Here is a 22,113-nt window from a genome sequence, read left to right as displayed (position 1 = left end):
GCATTGGTTCTCAGGCCTCCAGGGTGTCTCGTTGGAGCGTCCTTTTCTGCTTCCGCAACGACCAGACCTCCTCGTTCAGGGCACTTGTGTTTACCAGGATTTGGCCCGTCTGGCTTTGACGGCGTGGCTCTAGAATCTTCCGTACTAAGGGCCAAGGGTTTTTCTGAGGCGGTCATTCAGACTGTGTTGACGGCCCGTAAGCCAGCTTCTGCTCGGATTTACCATAGGGTCTAGAATTCTTACTTTGCTTGTTGCGCTTCTAATAATAATGACACTTACAAGTTTAGTACGGCCAAACTTTTGGCCATTCTGCAACGGGGTCTGTAGTCCATCAAGGTTCACATTTCTGCCTTGTCTGTTTGGTTTCAGAGAAAAATTGCCACTCTGCCTGATGTTCATACGTTCACTCAGGGTGTGTTACGGATTCCAACCTCCTTACGTCCCGCCTGTGGCTCCTTGGGATTTGTCGGTGGTTCTGGAGGCTTTACAAGAGTCTCCGTTTTAGCCTCTTGAATCTGCAGACCTTAAGTGGCTTTCCCTTAAGGTATTGTTTCTGCTTGGCTAGTGCCTCTGCTAGACAGGTGTCGTATTTGGGTGCCTTGTCTTGTAGGTCCCATTATCTGATTTTCACCTTGACCGGGCGGTTCTTAGAACACGACCCGGGTACCTACCTATGGTGGTGTCGTCTTTCCACCTTAATCAATAGATTGTGGTTCCGGCCTTTGTCTCTCCTGAATTGTCTTCCAAAGTGCGGTCTGTGGATGTGGTATGGGCTCTACGTATCTATGTGAAGAGGACAGCTCCTATCAGGAAGTCTGATTCTCTCTTTGTACTGTTTTCACAAACGTGGCTCGCCTGCTCACAAGCAGACCCTGGCCAAATGGATTAGAATGGTGATTGCACATGCTTATTGACAGGCTGGCGTTCCAGCTCCTCCTACCATCAAGGCCCATTCTACTGTCGGTTGGACCTTCTTGGGCGGCCCGCTGTGGTGCGACCCTTGAACAATTGTGCAGGGCGGCTACGTGGTCCTCGGTGAACACGTTCATAAGGTTCTATGCCTTTTGATACATCCGCCTCCCAGGATGCTTCCTTTGGATGCCGGTTTCTTGTGCCTGCTACAGTGCGTCCCTTCCCATAAGGAACTGCTTTAGGATATCCCCAATGTCGTTCCCTGTGGAGCCTAGTGTACCCTGCAGGAGAAAACGAGATTTATGGTAAGAATTTACCATTGTTAAATCTTTCTGCGAGGTACACTGGGCTCCACAGGGCGCCCACCCTGACGCACTTAGTTTCTTTGGGTTTGTATGGCAGTAGCCGTTAACACCTTCTCCTGTCGTGAGAATGTGGTGTATATGGCTACTAACGGTTGTCTCTTTTTGCCTGCTACTGCATTGGGCTGGTTAACAAAACTGAGCTCCTGTGCACGGAGGTGGGGTTATAGAGGAGGCAGCGCTATGCATTCTGGGAACAGTCAAATCTTTTAGCCTATTGCTGGCTCGGATCAAGATCCTAATCTACACCCCGATGTTGTTCCCTGTGGAGCCCAGTGTACCTCGCAGAAAGGTTTAACAACTGTAAGTTCTTACCATAAATCTCGTTTTTTCTCCACTCATTAGTCTAAAAGAAGCTGGTGTGGCTAAACCATTCTAAATGAGTGCTTTGGGCGCCCAAACAATGGACTTTGCGCACATTTCTTCTCGTTCCTCAGGAGGCTACAAGCAGAAATGTATTACCTGCAGCTAACACGTGTCTAAACAAAGCAACAATTGATTTGCTTTGTTTTGTGCCCCTTAGTGGTAGCCGTGGGAGAAAATAGTGTTCATAATTCACATCAGTCTCAGTTGAAGGCATGGCCATATTTCACCGTTTTCCAGTTTCACCAGAGTGGACTCTGATCCATCCAGGACACAGCCATTTCTTGGAAGTCCATGACCCTTTTCACTGTCCTGATCTATGTACATGCCAGGAATGACTATTACAGTAACACTGTCAGTGATCGCACTGAGCGAAAATTTGTGGGTCCCAGGGACCCCTCACTTTAAAAAAATTGGGGCCCTATTCCGCTATTTCTGGGTCCCATCACATATTATGGGGGATGAAGGCAGGAAACAGATGGGACAGTGCTGTGGGGGACAAGGGGAGGGTTAGGAGAAGGTAGAACTGGGGGTAGGAAGGGGGTAAGGGTAGATAGTAGCTGAGGCAGTACTTGGGAAAGGAGGGGGTTGGGGGCAAGTAGTACTGGGAGTATGGAGGCAGTAAGGGTTGATAGCAGTTTGAACAGCACTGAGTGTCAGGCATTGCTAAGGGTATGGAGGGGTTATGTGTAGATAGCAGTTGGGGCAGTGCTGGCGGCAAGGAGGGGGTTAGAGCCAGGCATTACTGTGGGGAGTGATGGGGTTAGGGAACGGGTAAAGGTAGATAGCAGTTGGGGCAGTACTCAGGGCAAGCAGGGGATTAGGGGCAGAAAGTGCTGGGGGCATGGAGGGGGTAAGGGTAGAAAGCATTTTGGGCAGTACTGGGGGAAAGGAGGTGATTGATAGTGGATACGGCCACTGGAGGCCCTGTTAGTCAGTCCTGTGTGCACCTCAGCCAATACCATTCCTCAGCATTGGCTGAAGTACACACAGGACTCTGACTCACAGCGCAACCTGAAGGACTTGGTCTGTTGTCCACTAGTTACTGTACAGCTGTAAATAAAGGATAATAATGCAATGCCCAGCATGCCGGCAGTAAAAGTTTCTCTATTCTAACATCCAGATTTACAACGTGAGCTACTATCTATAAAATAAAACAGACTACACAGAAGATACTGTAGGCCTGATACACAACCTGCTCAGGCTCCCAGGTGCAGTAATACCTGCATCATAGCCATAGAGAGCCACAGACTGACTCCTCCTGCTGTACAGGCCAGAAAGGGAGAGAACAGAGCAGCATGGGAAAGGGACAAGGGACGGCTGTATTTATGTGCGCTCCGTGGTCACAAGAATGGGTGACAGAGCCACCCTCTGTGACAACGTCGCCACACTCCTGCCCATCCCAAGGCTGCCCCCTCCCGTGTTACTTGGTGCTGCTGCTCGTGCTACACTGATGAGATAGACATGCACCCCCCACAGCGCTATAGCGGCAGATCTAGATAAGTAACTGTCTATGCATACATTAAGTCCAGTGTTAATAGGTTCAAGTGACCATGTGTATGCATTAGCATTTATAGATATATCAGCCCTGCAGCACAGCTGACGGCCAATCTACCGATCTATTGGCACATCGTGCTGTGTGTACTGGCGGTCAGCTGACCGCCCGTACACTTGCTGCAGACGCCGGCGGTGATTGACAGCAGAACTGGGTGTGCGCATATAAATGCCTGCCCAGTTCGTGATGTCAGTCACAACAGATCAAGCAATGTGTATGCACAACACATTGCTTGGTCCATCTATAGATATAGCGGATATCGTGTACCCAGCACTGAACCTCACTGATCTTACAGGAAACTAAAAACACTAATTACACACTGAACACACCATCCACAGTTGCTTGACCAAATGTTTGCAGACACACAGCACTTAAAAAAACAAACAAAAAAAAAACAACCCAAGAAATGTAAATAAACACACTATTTTTTATCTGCTGATTTGTTTTCATTTTAAATAAACAATCTGAGAAACACAGTAAGTGGACATATCTTTCGGTTCTGAGATCCAGGTATCCTGCAGAGTGATTTACACTGCAACTGCTGCCCGAGGGAGTGTGAGCGTTAGCAGAGCGTCGGGCAGGCAGCTCGGCACTCGATACAGACAGACTGTGGCAGACATCATAATCAATGTCTGATCTCGGAAAAGTACTGAAGCTTGCAGCGTTTACAAACAACGGAGGACAAGTTGATGACGGCTACACAGTGCCCTATCCGCCCCCAATCCGACACTGCTGCACAGTGCACCACAAATACCTCTCCCGTTCTGCTGCAGCTGCAACAAACGACCTGGACCAATCCGTCACCGGGTTCCCACCCTGATATGATGGACAGCCTATGCGTTGCACGGATCTGTCTCAGGTGGGGCATGCTGCTGAAGGTGATTGACAGGGGAAACGGCCACTGAGGAATGACCGGGTCCTGCAGGACGCGCTGTGTGTCAGAGAACTGTGTGCGCCTCAACCAATACCATTCCTCAGTAGTGGTTGAGGCATACCCAGGACTCTGACTCACAGCGCGTCCTGCAGGACCCGGTCATTTTTAAAAAGTGAGTCCCGAGCTGCCTGTAACGCGTAAAAACGCGCTACAGAAGTATTTTGCGATCACTGACTGTTATATGCTTCGATGGAAGGCTCATAAAGCGGTTATCAGTGGATACTTAATTCCTCTGCCCATGCAACAAAAAACTAGGGCCAAACGCATTCTGGAACACTCGGGTATTTTTGCTTTATCTTTGTTATCGTCCATGAAAGATAAGTTGGACTTCGCTCCGATGAAAAATTGGCGGCGGGCGTTCACAGCCGATTGCAGTGACATTACTGTTATGATGTTCCTTAATTTTTTTTTGTGCTGTTAACTAACAGTGTCTTACAAGTCATCAGACACTGTGCACATACCATACACAGGCTTGTCCCTTGTCAAACAGGTACATACAGAAAATAAACCAACAAACATAAGTTCTTGCACACCTCGTGCTCTGCAATTACTCCCCCATACTCTCCTTGCACAGCCAATGTAATCGGTCCCTGGCACTATAAAACTGCAGCCTACTTGCTGGCCCCTAACGTGCATTCGAGCTCTGGATGAATGGGGCTTTTAAAATCCTCTCCTGCTTCTGACTTCCTGCTAGCTCTGGCGAATATGGAAAACCCAGACTTCTGTTCTTCCACTTGCAGCTGTGCAATCCAGAAAGCTCGGGTGTTATAAATCTCCAATGCAGGTGCCTCGGAGGGAGCTGTTCCCACCAGCTTGTGGCGAGATACAAACCCTCTCACCACAATATAAGTTTATATTTGTCCAAATGCCATATGTGCATGTAATAAATGCAGAACTCTGCCCCCATACCCCCCCCCCCCCCCCCCGCCCCTCCCAACCCCCAGTGATTCTTCCTTTGATCTTTTTCCAGTGGCTTTCTTCCGCTGTTTGTCGGAGCATGTGGAGACAAGTTAAAAACCGAAAAGGTGGCAACAATGTGTAGTAGATTTGGAGTAAGTGGATATTTCAACGCCCCTTGGTGACTAAAAAAAACAAATTAGGTGCTAGAGTAGTGACACTTGAACGGCCACCTTGCGGATTCATGCAATATGGAAATTCATGCATACTCCACTCACTAATGCTGCTTTCACATCGCAAACCCTGCTTTTGAAACGTTTCTTAAAACGGGTCTGAGCAGTTAAACCCCCTTCACATTGCATGTTGTAGCTGGTGTATTACCGTTTTGGTACCTTTCACACTGAACCCGTTTCTCCCATAGAAAACTGGTTGTCATTTTAAATGGACTTTTCTGCCCCATACATTCTTAATAATTATTAATTTGGCTAGTCGTACGATGGAACCCAGCAGCTTCAAGCATCTTTGCCATGTTTTTGTAGATTACTGCATCCTTCACTGTCCCAGTGATTTGTCTAGCAATTTCTTCATCCCCTCTCATCCTAAGCAGCTCCCTAACCTCCTCATCACTCCAGTTTGCCATTTTAAACTGTATTCTGTATAATAAAACACTCCCTTCACTCTCGTGTGTTTCATCCCGTTTATTTCCTGCTTCTGCCTGGTGACATCATGCATGGAGAAGACAGCCTATCACCTTCTGTGGTTTGGAAATACCGTTTCTGAGCCTTTCACATTGCACAATGAAACGGGTCTGAACCGTGTAGGACCCTGCTTTTTAACAGTTTTAAAATACCAGTAATCTGTAACCAGTAAATTCAAAGTGGCCCTTTCACACCGCAGCTAGAACCGTTTAGGAAGGCTTAAACGTCAATTTACCGGGTTATAGCTGCGGTGTGAAAGGGGTATTGATAAAAATGGATGTTTTGCACTTAAAGGTATCGTTGCAACAAATTGTACTCTGGTATCCCAGATAACGTAAAGGGGCGTACCCCACTCACAGAGGTGGTGGTTTCCATACTATGCCTCTTATATCAAACCTCTTTTCGTACAGGAGACCACTCCTTTCAGACTTAAGACATAGGAAATTACCGGGTCTCAGCTCGACCCTGTTAATGTCCATACACACCTACCAAAATCCTGGGTTGATGAGCCTTCACGTGCAAAAACCTGGGATTTTGAGGCATGTTTGAAAGGGGTGTTAGTGTATACCCATACATGCGCTGTGGGGATTGGCTTTTACTCCACATGAGGGCAAGGAGAGTTGGCAGTTAGGAGCTGATTGGCTGGTACTTTATCTCTCTCCGCTTTATCACTTTCCAAGGCTTAGTACATAATAATATATAATAAATCTGTTAAGTGTACAGTCTGCCACTCCATCGACTTGTAGCACAAGCATTCTGTATGGAGTGTTCCTATTTTAGATTGCCTGTCTCAAGTACAATTCTACCTCTGCTAGAATGATGCAACTATTTTTTTGTTTTATACAAGCAGTTACAAAAGAATAGGAAGGAAGATTGTGAAAGCTTTAAGTGTTAATTTATCATAAAATGAAAACCGGACATTCAAGACTTTGTTTAGCGTTCAAATAACTTCCTTTAAAGACTGATCAGTATTTGTGATATGTTGATGAAGTTATAAGCGTCCCTTTTAATCTATTCTTTTGAAAATGTATAAAATTGGACCCTGACTTTTACTTTAATAATCCTGAACTGCCCCCACCCTGATACTTATCTCGGTGTCATCTGCTGATGTAGTTATGTTGAGTTACCCTGTACTTGTATTATATTGTCTTCAACTGTAAGTCACTGTTTTCCGCTTTTGATTATGTGTATATGTACTTGGGCGCTGCGGAACCCTTGTGGCGCCATATAAATTAAGAATAACTAATTCCAATCTTACCGGTCCACATATTTCTACGTGTGGTTTTTTAGAATATCATATAGAATTAGGTTTTGTGACTGACAAATTTGAAGTGGTCATTGCAGTTAACCTTGTGATGAATAACAATACGCCGAAGGGTTTTGCAAGGATCAGGTATGTATTCACCATTACACTTGTAGTAGACTATGGGGTATATTCAATTTCAATAACTGTCGGAAGCAAATATTCTACTCAGGCAGGGGAAGCTGTCTCACTAGACTCTTTCGTTGTATGGATATGACAGATTACAGCCTCTTTTTGGGGTCTTTTATTAATGCTTTATTTTCTCCCTCTCAGGCTGGATTAATTGAAGCAAATGGAGAGCTCAAAGTTTTTGTAGATCAAAATCTCAGTCCAGGAAAAGGTAGAGTGTCTGAATATTTCTACAATGTCTTTATGAGCTTCTGTTTGTCTTTATGTTTTTGTGTACAAAGTGCATGCATCTGTATATATACAGTTTTTGTTAGTGTGCATTGCACTAAAGTTGGTTCTCACAGACTGCCCATCACACTTGGTAAAAACACTGTGCAGTACATTATGAGAAACAATTTCCCAAAAGGTTGGAAGCGTGATGTGTTAAAGTACAACTTGCATACACAAAAAGAAAAGTTATAAACGTCAAAAAAAAAAAAAAAAAAACTGTACAAATTGTACCATGCCATCAACTACAATAAAATGTAAATTACAGTGCAGTAAATAATGGCTAAAAAGTACTAAAGCTACAGAATTATTCAGCAGACATGGTGTATAGGGGAATAAGCCCTGAAGTCTCTTTTGACCTGGTATCCACATTTCTCTATCGTCCTAGTGGATGCTGGGGTTCCTGAAAGGACCATGGGGAATAGCGGCTCCGCAGGAGACAGGGCACAAAAGTAAAGCTTTCCGATCAGGTGGTGTGCACTGGCTCCTCCCCCTATGACCCTCCTCCAAGCCAGTTAGATTTTTGTGCCCGGCCGAGAAGGGTGCAATCTAGGTGGCTCTCCTAAAGAGCTGCTTAGAAAAGTTTAGCTTAGGTTTTTTTATTTTACAGTGAGTCCTGCTGGCAACAGGATCACTGCAACGAGGGACTTAGGGGAGAAGTGAACTCACCTGCGTGCAGGATGGATTGGCTTCTTGGCTACTGGACATCAGCTCCAGAGGGACGATCACAGGTACAGCCTGGATGGTCACCGGAGCCGTGCCGCCGGCCCCCTTGCAGATGCTGAAATAAGAAGAGGTCCAGAATCGGCGGCAGAAGACTCCTCAGTCTTCTAAAGGTAGCGCACAGCACTGCAGCTGTGCGCCATTTTCCTCTCAGCACACTTCACACGGCAGTCACTGAGGGTGCAGGGCGCTGGGAGGGGGGCGCCCTGGGAGGCAAATGAAAACCTATTTTGGCTAAAAATACCTCACATATAGCCTCCGGAGGCTATATGGAGATATTTAACCCCTGCCAGAATCCGTTAAGAGCGGGAGACGAGGCCGCCGAAAAAGGGGCGGGGCCTATCTCCTCAGCACACAGCGCCATTTTCCCTCAGAAAGGCTGGAGGGAAGGCTCCCAGGCTCTCCCCTGCACTGCACTACAGAAACAGGGTTAAAACAGAGAGGGGGGGCACTAATTTGGCGTTAGAAATATATAAAAAAGATGCTATAAGGAAAACACTTATATAAGGTTGTCCCTATATAATTATAGCGTTTTTGGTGTGTGCTGGCAAACTCTCCCTCTGTCTCTCCAAAGGGCTAGTGGGTCCTGTCCTCTATCAGAGCATTCCCTGTGTGTGTGCTGTGTGTCGGTACGTGTGTGTCGACATGTAGGAGGACGATGTTGGTGAGGAGGCGGAGCAATTGCCTGTAATGGTGATGTCACTCTCTAGGGAGTCGACACCGGAATGGATGGCTTATTTAGGGAATTACGTGATAATGTCAACACGCTGCAAGGTCGGTTGACGACATGAGACGGCCGACAAACAATTAGTACCGGTCCAGACGTCTCAAAAACACCGTCAGGGGTTTTAAAACAAACGTATTCCTTATTAGGGCCACACGTTAAAGGCAATGAAGGAGGTGTTACATATTTCTGATACTACAAGTACCACAAAAGAGGGTATTATGTGGGATGTGAAAAAACTACCATAGTTTTTCCTGAATCAGATAAATTAAATAAAGTGTGTGATGATGCGTGGGTTCCCCCCGATAGAAAATTATGGGCGGTATACCCTTTCCCGCCAGAAGTTAGGGCGCGTTGGGAAACACCCCTTAGGGTGGATAAGGCGCTCACACGCTTATCAAAACAAGTGGCGGTACCGTCTATAGATAGGGCCGTTCCTCAAGGACCAGCTGACAGGAGGCTGGAAAATATCATAAAAAGTATATACACACATACTGGTGTTATACTGCGACCAGCGATCGCCTCAGCCTGGATGTGCAGAGCTGGGGTGGCTTGGTCGGATTCCCTGACTAAAAATATTGATACCCTTGACAGGGACAGTATTTTATTGACTATAGAGCATTTAAAGGATGCATTTCTATATATGCGAGATGCACAGAGGGATATTTGCACTCTGGCATCAAGAGTAAATGCGATGTCCATATCTGCCAGAAGATGTTTATGGACACGACAGTGGTCAGGTGATGCAGATTCCAAACGGCACAAAGGTGTATTGCCGTATAAAGGAAGAGGAGTTATTTGGGGTCGGTCCATCGGACCTGGTGGCCACGGCAACTGCTGGAAAATCCACCGTTTTTACCCTAAGTCACATCTCTGCAGAAAAAGACACCGTCTTTTCAGCCTCAGTCCTTTCGTCCCTATAAGATCATATCTGCCCAGGGATAGAGGAAAGGGAAGAAGACTGCAGCAGGCAGCCCATTCCCAGGAACAGAAGCGTTCCACCGCTTCTGACAAGTTCTCAGCATGGCGCTGAGACCGTACAGGACCCCTGGATCCTACAAGTAGTATCCCAGGGGTACAGATTGGAATGTCGAGACGTTTCCCCTTCGCAGGCTCCTGAAGTCTGCTTTACCAAGGTCTCCCTCCGACAAGGAGGCAGTATGGAAAAAAATTCACAAGCTGTATTCCCAGCAGGTGATAATTAAATTACCCCTCCTACTACAAGAAAAGTGGTATTATTCCACACTATATTGTGGTACTGAAGCCAGAAGGCTAGGTGAGACTTATTCTAAATCTAAAAATTTTTTTGAAAACTTACAAAGGTTCAAATCAAGATGGAGTCACTCAGAGCAGTGATAACGAACAGGAAGAAGGGGACTATATAGTGTCCCGGGACATCAGGGATGCTTACCTCTATGTCCCAAATTTGCCCTTCTCACTAAGGGTACCTCAGGTTCGTGGTGCAGAACTGTCACTATCAGTTTCAGACGCTGCCGTTTGGATTGTCCACGGCACCCCGGGTCTTTACTAAGGTAATGGCCGAAATGATGATTCTTCTTCGAAGAAAAGGCGTCTTAATTATCCCTTACTTGGACGATCTCCTGATAAGGGCATAGTCCAGGGAACAGTTGGAGGTAGGAGTAGCACTATCTCGGATACTGCTACAACAGCACGGGTGGATTCTAAATATTCCAAAATCGCAGCTGATCCCGACGACACGTCTGCTGTGCCTAGGGATGATTCTGGACACAGTCCAGAAAAAGGTGTTTCTCCCGAAAGAGAAAGCCAGGGAGTTATCCGAGCTAGTCAGGAACCTCCTAAAACAGTGCATCATTGCACAAGGGTCCTGGTAGAAAATGGTGGCTTCCTACGAAGCAATTCCATTCGGCAGATTTCACGCAAGAACTTTTCAGTGGGATCTGCTGGACAAATGGTCCGGATCGCATCTTCAGATGCATCAGCGGATAACCCTATATCCAAGGACAAGGGTGTCTCTCCTGTGGTGGTTATAGAGTGCTCATCTTCTAGAGGGCCGCAGATTCGGCATTCAGGATTGGATGCTGGTGACCACGGAGCCCAGCCCGAGAGGCTGGGGAGCAGTCACACAAGGAAAAAAATTTCCAGGGAGTGTGATCAAGTCTGGAGACTTTTCTCCACATAAATATACTGGAGCTAAGGGTAAATTTATAATGCTCTAAGCTTAGCAAGACCTCTGCTTCAAGGTCAGCCGGTATTGATCCAGTGGGAAAAACATCACGGCAGTCGCCCACGTAAACAGACAGGGCGATACAAGAAGCAGGAGGGCAATGGCAAAAACTGCAAGGACTTTTCGCTGGGCGGAAAATCATGTGATAGCACTGTCAGCAGTGTTTCATCCCGGGAATGGAAACTGGGAAGCAGACTTCCTCAGCAGGCACGACCTCCACCCGGGAGAGTGGAAACTTCATCGGGAAGTTTTTTCCACATGATTGTAAACCGTTGGGAAATACCAAAGGTGGACATGATGGCGTCCCGTCTGAACAAAAAACGGGACAGGTATTGCGCCAGGTCAAGAGACCCTCAGGCAATAGCTGTGGACGTTCTGGTAACACCGTGGGTGTACCAGTCGGTGTATGTGTTCCCTCCTCTGCTTCTCATACCTAAGGTGCTGAGAATTATAAGACGTAGAGGAGTAAGAACTATACTCATGGCTCCGGATTGGCCAAGAAGGACTTGGTACCCGGAACTTCAAGAGATGTTTACAGAGGTCTTATGGCCTCTGCCGCTAAGAAGGGACTTGCTTCAGCAAGTACCATGTCTGTTCCAAGACTTACCGCAGCTGCGTTTGTTGGCATGGCGGTGGAACGCCGGATCCTAAGGGAAAAAGGCATTCCGGAAGAGGTCATTCCTACCCTGGTCAAAGCCAGAAAGGAGGTGACCGCACAACATTATCACCACATGTGGCGAAAATATGTTGCGTGGTGTGAGGCCAGGAAGGCCCCACAAAGAAATTTCAACTCGGTCGATTCCTGCATTTCCTGCAAACAGGAGTGTCTATGGGCCTCAAATTGGGGTCCATTAAGGTTCAAATTTCGGCCCTGTCAATTTTCTTCCAGAAAGAATTGGCTTCAGTTCCTGAAGTCCAGAACTTTGTCAAGGGAGTATTGCATATACAACCCTCTTTTGTGCCTCCAGTGGCACTGTGGGATCTCAACGTAGTTCTGGGATTCTTCAAATCACATTGGTTTAAAACCAGTCAAATCTGTGGATTTGAAGCATCTCACATGAAAAGTGACCATGTTCTTGGCCCTGGCCTGGACCAGGCGAGTGTCAAATTGGTGGTTTTTTTCTCAAAAAAGCCCATATTTGTTTGTCCATTCGGACAGGGCAGAGCTGCGGACTCGTCCCCAGTTCTCTCCCTAAGGTGGTGTCGGTATTTCACCTGAACCAGCTTATTGTGGTGCCTTGCACCTACTAGGGACTTGGAGGACTCCAAGTTGCTAGATGTTGTCAGGGCCCTGAAAATATAGGTTCCAGGACGGCTGGAGTCAGGAAAACTGACTTGCTGTTATCCTGTATGCACCCAACAAACTGGGTGCTCTTGCTTTTAAGCAGACTATTGCTAGTTGGATGTGTAATACAATTCAGCTTGCACATTCTGTGGCAGGCCTGCCACAGCCAAAATATGTAAATGCCCATTCCACAAGGAAGGTGGGCTCATCTTGGGCAGCTGCCCGAGGGGTCTCGGCTTTACAACTTTGCCGAGCGGTTATTTAGTCAGGGGCAAACACGTTTGTAAAATCCTACAAATTTGATACCCTGGCTAAGGAGGACCTGGAGTTCTCTCATTCGGTGCTGCAGAGTCATCCGCACTCTCCCGCCCGTTTGGGAGCTTTGGTATAATCCCCATGGTCCTTTCAGGAACCCCAGCATCCACTAGGACGATAGAGAAAATAAGAATTTACTTACCGATAATTCTATTTCTCGGAGTCCGTAGTGGATGCTGGGCGCCCATCCCAAGTGCGGATTATCTGCAATACTTGTACATAGTTACAAAAATCGGGTTATTATTGTTGTGAGCCATCTTTTCAGAGGCTCCGCTGTTATCATACTGTTAACTGGGTTTAGATCACAAGTTGTACGGTGTGATTGGTGTGGCTGGTATGAGTCTTACCCGGGATTCAAAATTCCTCCCTTATTGTGTACGCTCGTCCGGGCACAGTACCTAACTGGCTTGGAGGAGGGTCATAGGGGGAGGAGCCAGTGCACACCACCTGATCGGAAAGCTTTACTTTTGTGCCCGGTCTCCTGCGGAGCCGCTATTCCCCATGGTCCTTTCAGGAACCCCAGCATCCACTACGGACTCCGAGAAATAGAATTATCGGTAAGTAAATTCTTATTTTCTCCAGCACCACTGTACTCAAATGTGTTCCTACTGCTTACAATGGATTGAACAAAATAGATTTCAGCCCTTTGCTGTGGAGGTTGAGTGCATCTGTTTTGTATGGTGACATATCAGCAATGATGTACATGTCTGTGAATCAATGCTAAGCTCTGTAGCAGTGAGCAGGAGGTTCAGACAATATAGGAGCGATTCAGTTGTTTTGCCGGTTACTCTGTGTAATGTCAATTTCTCTGACGTCCTAGTGGATGCTGGGAACTCCGTAAGGACCATGGGGAATAGCGGGCTCCGAAGGAGGCTGGGCACTCTAGAAAGATCTTAGACTACCTGGTGTGCACTGGCTCCTCCCACTATGACCCTCCTCCAAGCCCCAGTTAGATTTCGTGCCCGGCCGAGGTTGGATGCACACTAGGGGCTCTCCTGAGCTCTTAGAAAGTTATAGTCTTAGAATTTGTTATTTTCAGTGAGACCTGCTGGCAACAGGCTCACTGCAGCGAGGGACTAAGGGGAGAAGAAGCGAACTCGCCTGCTTGCAGCCGGATTGGGCTTCTTAGGCTACTGGACACCATTAGCTCCAGAGGGATCGACCGCAGGCCCAGCCTTGATGTTCGGTCCCGGAGCCGCGCCGCCGTCCCCCTTACAGAGCCAGAAGCAAGAAGATGGTCCGGAAAATCGGCGGCATGAAGACATCCTGTCTTCACCAAGGTAGCGCACAGCACTGCAGCTGTGCGCCATTGCTCCTCATACACACTTCACACTCCGGTCACTGAGGGTGCAGGGCGCTGGGGGGGGGCGCCCTGAGGCAGCAATAAAAACACCTTGGCTGGCTAAAATACCTCAATATATAGCCCCTGGGGCTATATATGAGGTAAATACCCCTGCCAGAATCCCATAAAAAGCGGGAGAATACGCTGCGAAAAAGGGGCGGAGCCTATCTCCTCGGCACACTGGCGCCATTTTTCCCTCACAGCTCGGCTGGAAGGAAGCTCCCTGGCTCTTCCCTGCAATTCTACAGTACAGTAAGAGGGAAAAGAGAGGGGGGGGCATTAAAATTGGCACTGTATACAGTATATTATATTGAAAAGCAGCTATAGGGGACATAACTCAGTTAGTCCCTGCATTATATAGCGCTCTGGTGTGTGCTGGCTTTTGTGGGTCCTGTCCTCGTTTAGAGCATTCCCTGTGTGTCTGCGGTGTGTCGGTACGGCTGTGTCGACATGTTGAATGAGGAGGCTTATATGGTGACGGAACAGAGGCCGATATATGTGATGTCGCCCCCTGTGGGGCCGACACCAGAGTGGATGGATAGGTGAAAGGTATTAACCGACAGTGTCAACTCCTTACATAAAAGGGTGGATGACGTAACAGCTGTGGGACAGCCGGCTTCTCAGCCCGCGCCTGCCCAGGCGTCTCAAAGACCATCAGGGGCTCAAAAACGCCCGCTCTCTCAGATGGCAGACACAGATGTCGACACGGAGTCTGACTCCAGTGTCGACAAGGTTGAGACATATACACAATCCACTAGGAACATCCGTGACTTGATCCCGGGAATAAAAAATGTGTTATACATTTCTGACATTAACCCAAGCACCTCTAAAAATGGGTTTTAGGTTTGGGGAGAAAAAACAGGCAGTGTTTTGTTCCCCCATCAGATGAATAAATGAAGTGTGTGAAAAGCGTGGGTTCCCCCGTTAAGAAACTGGTAATTTATAAAAAGTTACTGATGGCGTACCCTTTCCCGCCAGGAGGATAAGTTACGCTGGGAGATATCCCCTAGGGTGGATAAGGCGCTCACACGGTTGTCAAAAAAGGTGGCACTGCCGTTTTAGGAACGGCCACTTTGAAGGTACCTGTTGATAAAAAGCAGGAGGCTATCCTGAAGTCTGTATTTACACACTCAGGTACTAGACTGAGACCTGCAGAGCGTGCTGCTGCAGCGTGGTCGGTGACCCTGTCAAGCATACTAGTTTGCTAATATGAGAACATATTAAAGACGTCGTCTTATATATGAGGGATGCACAGAGGAATATTTTGCCGGCTGGCATCCAAAATGAATGTAATGTCCATTCTGTCAGGAGGGTATTAGAGACCTGTCACTGGACAGGTGATGCTGACTTAAAAAGCGCATAGAGATTCTGCCTTATAAGGGTGAGGAATTATTTGGGGATTGTCTCTGGGACCTCGTATCCGCAGCAACTGCTGGGAAGAAATATTTTTACCTCCAGGTTTCCTCACAGACAAAGGTACAGTCCTTTCTCTAACGTCCTAAGTGGATGCTGGGGACTCCGTCAGGACCATGGGGAATAGCGGCTCCGCAGGAGACAGGGCACAAAAATAAAGCTTTAGGATCAGGTGGTGTGTACTGGCTCCTCCCCCTATGACCCTCCTCCAAGCCTCAGGTTTTTGTGCCCGTCCGAGCAGGGTGCAATCTAGGTGGCTCTCTTAAAGAGCTGCTTAGAAAAAGTTTTTTAGGTTTTTTATTTTCAGTGAGTCCTGCTGGCAACAGGCTCACTGCATCGAGGGACTTAGGGGAGAGAATTTCAACTCACCTGCGTGCAGGATGGATTGGATTCTTAGGCTACTGGACACCATTGGCTCCAGAGGGAGTCGGAACACAGGTCTCACCCTGGGGTTCGTCCCGGAGCCGCGCCGCCGACCCCCCTTACAGATGCTGAAGATTGAAGGTCCGGAAACAGGCGGCAGAAGGCTCTTCAGTCTTCATGAAGGTAGCGCACAGCACTGCAGCTGTGCGCCATTGTTGTCACACACTTCACACCAAGCGGTCACGGAGGGTGCAGGGCGCTGCTGGGGGCGCCCTGGGCAGCAATATTTTATTACCTTAAGGCAAAAGAATACATCACATATAGCCATTAAGGCTATATGTATGTATTTAACCCATGCCAATTATCTAAATCCACGGGAGGAAAGCCCGCCGAAATAGGGGGCGGGGCTTATTCTCCTCAGCACACAGCGCCATTTTCCTGCTCAGCTTCGCTGTGAGGAAGGCTCCCAGGACTTTCCCCTGCACTGCACTACAGAAACAGGGTAAAACAGAGAGGGGGGGCATTTTTTGGCGATATACTGGATATATTTAAGCTGCTATAAGGAACAACACTTATATAAGGTTGTTCCCATATATATTATAGCGCTTGGGTGTGTGCTGGCAAACTCTCCCTCTGTCTCCCCAAAGGGCTAGTGGGGTCCTGTCTTCGATAAGAGCATTCCCTGTGTGTCTGCTGTGTGTCGGTACGTGTGTCGACATGTATGAGGACGATGTTGGCGTGGAGGCAGAGCAATTGCCGATAATGGTGATGTCACCCCCCAGGGAGTCGACACCGGAATGGATGGCTTTGTTTATGGAATTACGTGATAATGTCAGCACATTACAAAAATCAGTTGACGACATGAGACGGCCGGCAAACCAGTTAGTACCTGCCCAGGCGTCTCAGACACCGTCAGGGGCTGTGAAGCGCCCTTTACCTCAGTCGGTCGACACAGACCCAGACACAGACACTGAATCTAGTGTCGACGGTGATGAAACAAACGTATTTTCAAGTAGGGCCACACGTTATATGATCACGGCAATGAAGGAGGCTTTGCATATCTCTGATGCTGCAAGTACCACAAAAAGGGGTATTATGTGGGGGGTGAAAAAAACTACCTGTAGTTTTTCCTGAATCAGAGGAATTAAAAGGTTAGGGCGCGCTGGAAAACACCCCCTAGGGTGGATAAGGCGCTCACACGCTTATCAAAACAAGTGGCGTTACCGTCTCCGGATACGGCCGCCCTCAAGGATCCAGCAGATAGGAGACTGGAGACTACCCTAAAAAGTATATACACACATACTGGTGTTATACTGCGACCGGCCATCGCCTCAGCCTGGATGTGCAGTGCTGGGGTCGTCTGGTTGGATTCCCTGACTGAAAATATTGATACCCTGGATAGGGACAGTATTTTATTGACTATAGAGCAATTAAAGGATGCTTTCCTTTATATGCGAGATGCGCAGAGAGATATTTGCACTCTGGCATCGAGAGTAAATGCGATGTCCATATCTGCCAGAAGGAGTTTATGGACGCGACAGTGGTCAGGTGATGCGGATTCCAAACGACATATGGAAGTATTGCCGTATAAAGGGGAGGAATTATTTGGCGTCGGTCTATCGGATCTGGTGGCCACGGCAACTGCCGGAAAATCCACCTTTTTACCTCAGACCCCCTCCCAACAGAAAAAGACACCGTCTTTTCAACCGCAGTCCTTTCGGTCCTATAAGAACAAGCGGACAAAAGGACAGTCATATCTGCCTAGGGGCAGAGGAAGGGGTAAGAGAGGGCAGCAAGCAGCCCCTGCCCAGGAACAGAAGCCCTCCCAGGGTTCTGCAAAGCCCTCAGCTGACGCTGGGGCCTTACAAGCGGACTCAGGAACGGTGGGGGGTCGACTCAAGAATTTCAGCGCACAGTGGGCTTGCTCACAGGTGGACCCCTGGATTCTGCAGGTAGTATCTCAGGGTTACAGGTTGGAATTCGAGAAGTCTCCCCCTCGCCGGTTCCTAAAGTCTGCTTTGCCAACGTCTCCCTCAGACAGGGCGACGGTATTGGAAGCCATTCACAAGCTGTTTGCTCAGCAGGTGATAGTCAAGGTACCCCTCCTACAACAGGGAAAGGGGTATTACTCCACGCTATTTGTGGTACCGAAGCCGGACGGCTCGGTAAGACCTATTCTAAATCTGAAATCTTTGAACCTGTACATACAAAAATTCAAGTTCAAGATGGAGTCACTCAGAGCAGTGATAGCGAATCTGGAAGAAGGGGACTTTATGGTGTCCCTGGACATAAAGGATGCTTACCTGCATGTCCCAATTTGCCCTTCACATCAAGGGTACCTCAGGTTCGTGGTGCAAAACTGTCATTATCAGTTTCAGACGCTGCCGTTTGGATTGTCCACGGCACCTCGGGTCTTTACCAAGGTAATGGCCGAAATGATGATTCTTCTGCGAAGAAGAGGCGTATTAATTATCCCTTACTTGGACGATCTCCTGATAAGGGCAAGGTCCAGAGAACAGCTGGAGGACGGAGTAGCACTAACCCAAGTAGTGCTGCAACAACACGGGTGGATTCTGAATTTTCCAAAATCTCAGTTGACCCCGACAACACGTCTGCTGTTCCTGGGAATGATTCTGGACACGGTTCAGAAAAAGGTGTTTCTTCCGGAGGAGAAAGCCAGGGAGTTATCCGAACTTGTCAGGAACCTCCTAAAACCAGGGACAGTGTCTGTACATCAATGCACAAGAGTCCTGGGAAAGATGGTGGCTTCTTACGAAGCGATTCCATTCGGCAGATTCCACGCACGAACTTTTCAGTGGGATCTGCTGGACAAATGGTCCGGATCGCATCTGCAGATGCATCAGCGGATAACCTTATCGCCACGGACAAGGGTGTCTCTTCTGTGGTGGTTGCAGAGTGCTCATCTGTTAGAGGGCCGCAGATTCGGCATACAGGACTGGGTCCTGGTGACCACGGATGCCAGTCTGAGAGGCTGGGGAGCGGTCACACAAGGAAGAAACTTCCAGGGAGTATGGTCAAGCCTGGAGATGTCTCTTCACATAAATATACTGGCGCTAAGAGCGATTTACAATGCTCTAAGTCTGGCAAAACCCCTGCTTCAGGGTCAGCCGGTGTTGATCCAGTCGGACAACATCACGGCAGTCGCCCACGTAAACAGACAGGGCGGCACAAGAAGCAGGACAGCAATGGCAGAAGCTGCAAGGATTCTTCGCTGGGCGGAAGATCATGTGATAGCACTGTCAGCAGTATTCATTCCGGGAGTGGACAACTGGGAAGCAGACTTCCTCAGCAGACACGATCTACACCCGGGAGAGTGGGGACTTCATCCAGAAGTCTTCCACATGATTGTGAACCGTTGGGAAAAACCAATGGTGGATATGATGGCGTCCCGCCTCAACAAAAAACTGGACAGGTATTGCGCCAGGTCAAGAGATCCTCAGGCAATAGCTGTGGACGCTCTGGTAACACCGTGGGTGTTCCTGTCAGTGTATGTGTTCCCTCCTCTGCCTCTCATATCAAAAGTACTGAGAATTATACGGCAGAAGGGAGTAAGAACGATACTAGTGGCTCCGGATTGGCCAAGAAGAACTTGGTACCCGGAACTTCAAGAGATGCTCACGGAGGATCCGTGGCCTCTACCTCTAAGACGGGACCTGCTTCAGCAGGGACCGTGTCTATTCCAAGACTTACCGCGGCTGCGTTTGACGGCATGGCGGTTGAACGCCGAATTCTAAAGGAAAAAGGCATTCCGGAAGAGGTCATTCCTACACTGGTAAAAGCCAGGAAGGAGGTGACTGCACAACATTATCACCGCATTTGGAGAAAATATGTTGCGTGGTGTGAGGCCAGGAAGGCCCCCACGGAGGAATTTCAACTGGGTCGATTCCTACATTTCCTGCAAACAGGATTGTCTATGGGCCTCAAATTGGGGTCCATTAAGGTTCAAATTTCGGCCCTGTCGATTTTCTTCCAGAAAGAATTGGCTTCAGTTCCTGAAGTCCAGACCTTTGTAAAAGGAGTACTACATATACAGCCCCCGGTTGTGCCCCCAGTGGCACCGTGGGATCTTAATGTAGTCTTGGATTTTCTCAAATCCCATTGGTTTGAGCCGCTCAAATCGTTGGAGCTGAAGTATCTCACATGGAAAGTAACCATGCTACTGGCCCTGGCTTCAGCCAGGAGAGTATCAGAATTGGCGGCTTTATCATATAAGAGCCCATATCTGATTTTCCATACGGACAGGGCAGAACTGCGGACGCGTCCTCATTTTCTGCCTAAGGTGGTGTCAGCGTTTCACCTGAACCAGCCTATTGTGGTGCCTGCGGCTACTAACGAGTTGGAGGATTCCAAGTTGTTGGACGTGGTCCGGGCATTGAAAATATATATTTCAAGGACGGCGGGAGTCAGAAAGTCTGACTCACTGCTTATATTGTATGCACCCAACAAGATGGGTGCTCCTGCTTCTAAGCAGACGATTGCTCGTTGGATTTGTAGCACAATTCAACTTGCACATTCTGTGGCAGGCTTGCCACAACCTAAATCTGTCAAGGCCCATTCCACAAGGAAAGTGGGCTCATCCTGGGCGGCTGCCCGGGGAGTCTCGGCATTACAACTCTGCCGAGCTGCTACTTGGTCAGGGGCAAATACGTTTGCAAAATTCTACAAATTTGATACCCTGGCTGAGGAGGACCTTGAGTTCTCTCATTCGGTGTTGCAGAGTCATCCGCGCACTCCCGCCCGTTTGGGAGCTTTGGTATAATCCCCATGGTCCTGACGGAGTCCCCAGCATCCACTTAGGACGTTAGAGAAAATAAGAATTTACTTACCGATAATTCTATTTCTCGTAGTCCGTAGTGGATGCTGGGCGCCCATCCCAAGTGCGGATTGTCTGCAATACTTGTACATAGTTATTGTTACAAAAAAATCGGGTTATTTGTTGTGAGCCGTCTGTTCAGAGGCTCCTACGTTTGTCATACTGTTAACTGGGTTCAGATCACAAGTTATACGGTGTGATTGGTGTGGCTGGTATGAGTCTTACCCGGGGTTCAATATCCTTCCTTATTGTGTACGCTCGTCCGGGCACAGTATCCTAACTGAGGCTTGGAGGAGGGTCATAGGGGGAGGAGCCAGCACACACCACCTGATCCTAAAGCTTTATTTTTGTGCCCTGTCTCCTGCGGAGCCGCTATTCCCCATGGTCCTGACTGAGTCCCCAGCATCCACTACGGACTACGAGAAATAGAATTATCGGTAAGTAAATTCTTATTTTCGGCTTCAGAAAAGCAAGCGGGTCAAATGGCGCTTCCTTTCTGTACAGAGACAATGGAAGAGGGAAAAAGCTGCACCAGTCAGCCTGTTCCCAGAATCAAAATTCTTCCCCCGCTTCCTGTGAGTCCACAGCATGACGCGGGTGCTCCACAGGTGTAGCCAGGTACGGTGGGGGGCCGTCTCAAAAATTTCAGCAATTAGTGGGCTCGCTCACAGGTGGATCCCTGTTTCTTTCAAGTAGTATTTCAGGGGTACAAGCTGGAATTAGAGATGTCTCCCCCCAGCCGTTTCCTAAAATATGCCTTGCTGACGACTCCCTCAGGCAGGGAGGCTGTGCTAGAGGCAATTAATAAGCGGTATTCCCAGCAGGTAATACTCAAGGTGCCCCTACTTCAACAAGGACGGGGTTACTATTCCACACGGTTTGGGGTACCGAAACCGCATGGTTCGGTGTGACCCATTTTATATTTAAAATCCTTGAACACATACATAAAAAAAATTCAAGTTCAAGATGGAATCGCTCAGGGCGGTTATTGCAAGCCTGGACGAGGGGGATTACATGGTATCCCGGGACATCAAGGATGCTTACCTGCATGTCCCCATTTACCATCCTCGCCAGGAGTACCTCAGATTTGTGGTACAGGATTACCATTACCAAGTCCAGACACTGCCGTTTGGACTGTACATGGCACCGAGGGTGTTTTATCAAGGTAATGGCCGAAATGATGATACTCCTTCGAAAAAAGGGAGTTTTAATTATCCTGTAATTGGACAATCTCTTTATAAGGGCGAGGTCCAAGGAGCAGTTGGTAGTCGGGGTAGCACTATTTTGGAAAGTGCTACAACAGCACGGTTGGATTCTAAACAGTCCAAAGTCACAGCTGGTTCCTATGACACGTCTACTGTTCCTGGGGATGGTTCTGGACATAAACCAGAAATAGTGTTTCTCCCGGAGGAGGAAGCCAAGGAGTTGTCATCTCTAGTCAGAGACCTCCTGAAGCCAAAACAGGTAGCGGTCCATCGTTGCACGCGA

General features: G+C 48.1%; 1 protein-coding gene across 3 annotated transcripts in view; it reads left to right on the top strand.

Moving 5' to 3' along the window:
• Positions 1–22,113, top strand: part of TFDP1 (transcription factor Dp-1) — a 504,992-nt gene that overhangs the window by 102,383 nt on the left and 380,496 nt on the right. For all 3 annotated transcript variants that reach the window (XM_063953105.1, XM_063953104.1, XM_063953106.1), the window contains exon 3: positions 7,298–7,364. In XM_063953105.1, the coding sequence (XP_063809175.1) occupies positions 7,298–7,364 (67 nt within the window). The remainder of the gene's footprint in view (positions 1–7,297; positions 7,365–22,113) is intronic.

Source organism: Pseudophryne corroboree, chromosome 2 (genome assembly GCF_028390025.1).
Source record: "Pseudophryne corroboree isolate aPseCor3 chromosome 2, aPseCor3.hap2, whole genome shotgun sequence".
In the NCBI taxonomy this organism is placed as follows: Eukaryota; Metazoa; Chordata; class Amphibia; order Anura; family Myobatrachidae; genus Pseudophryne; species Pseudophryne corroboree.
This window is presented reverse-complemented; position numbering and strand designations above follow the sequence as displayed.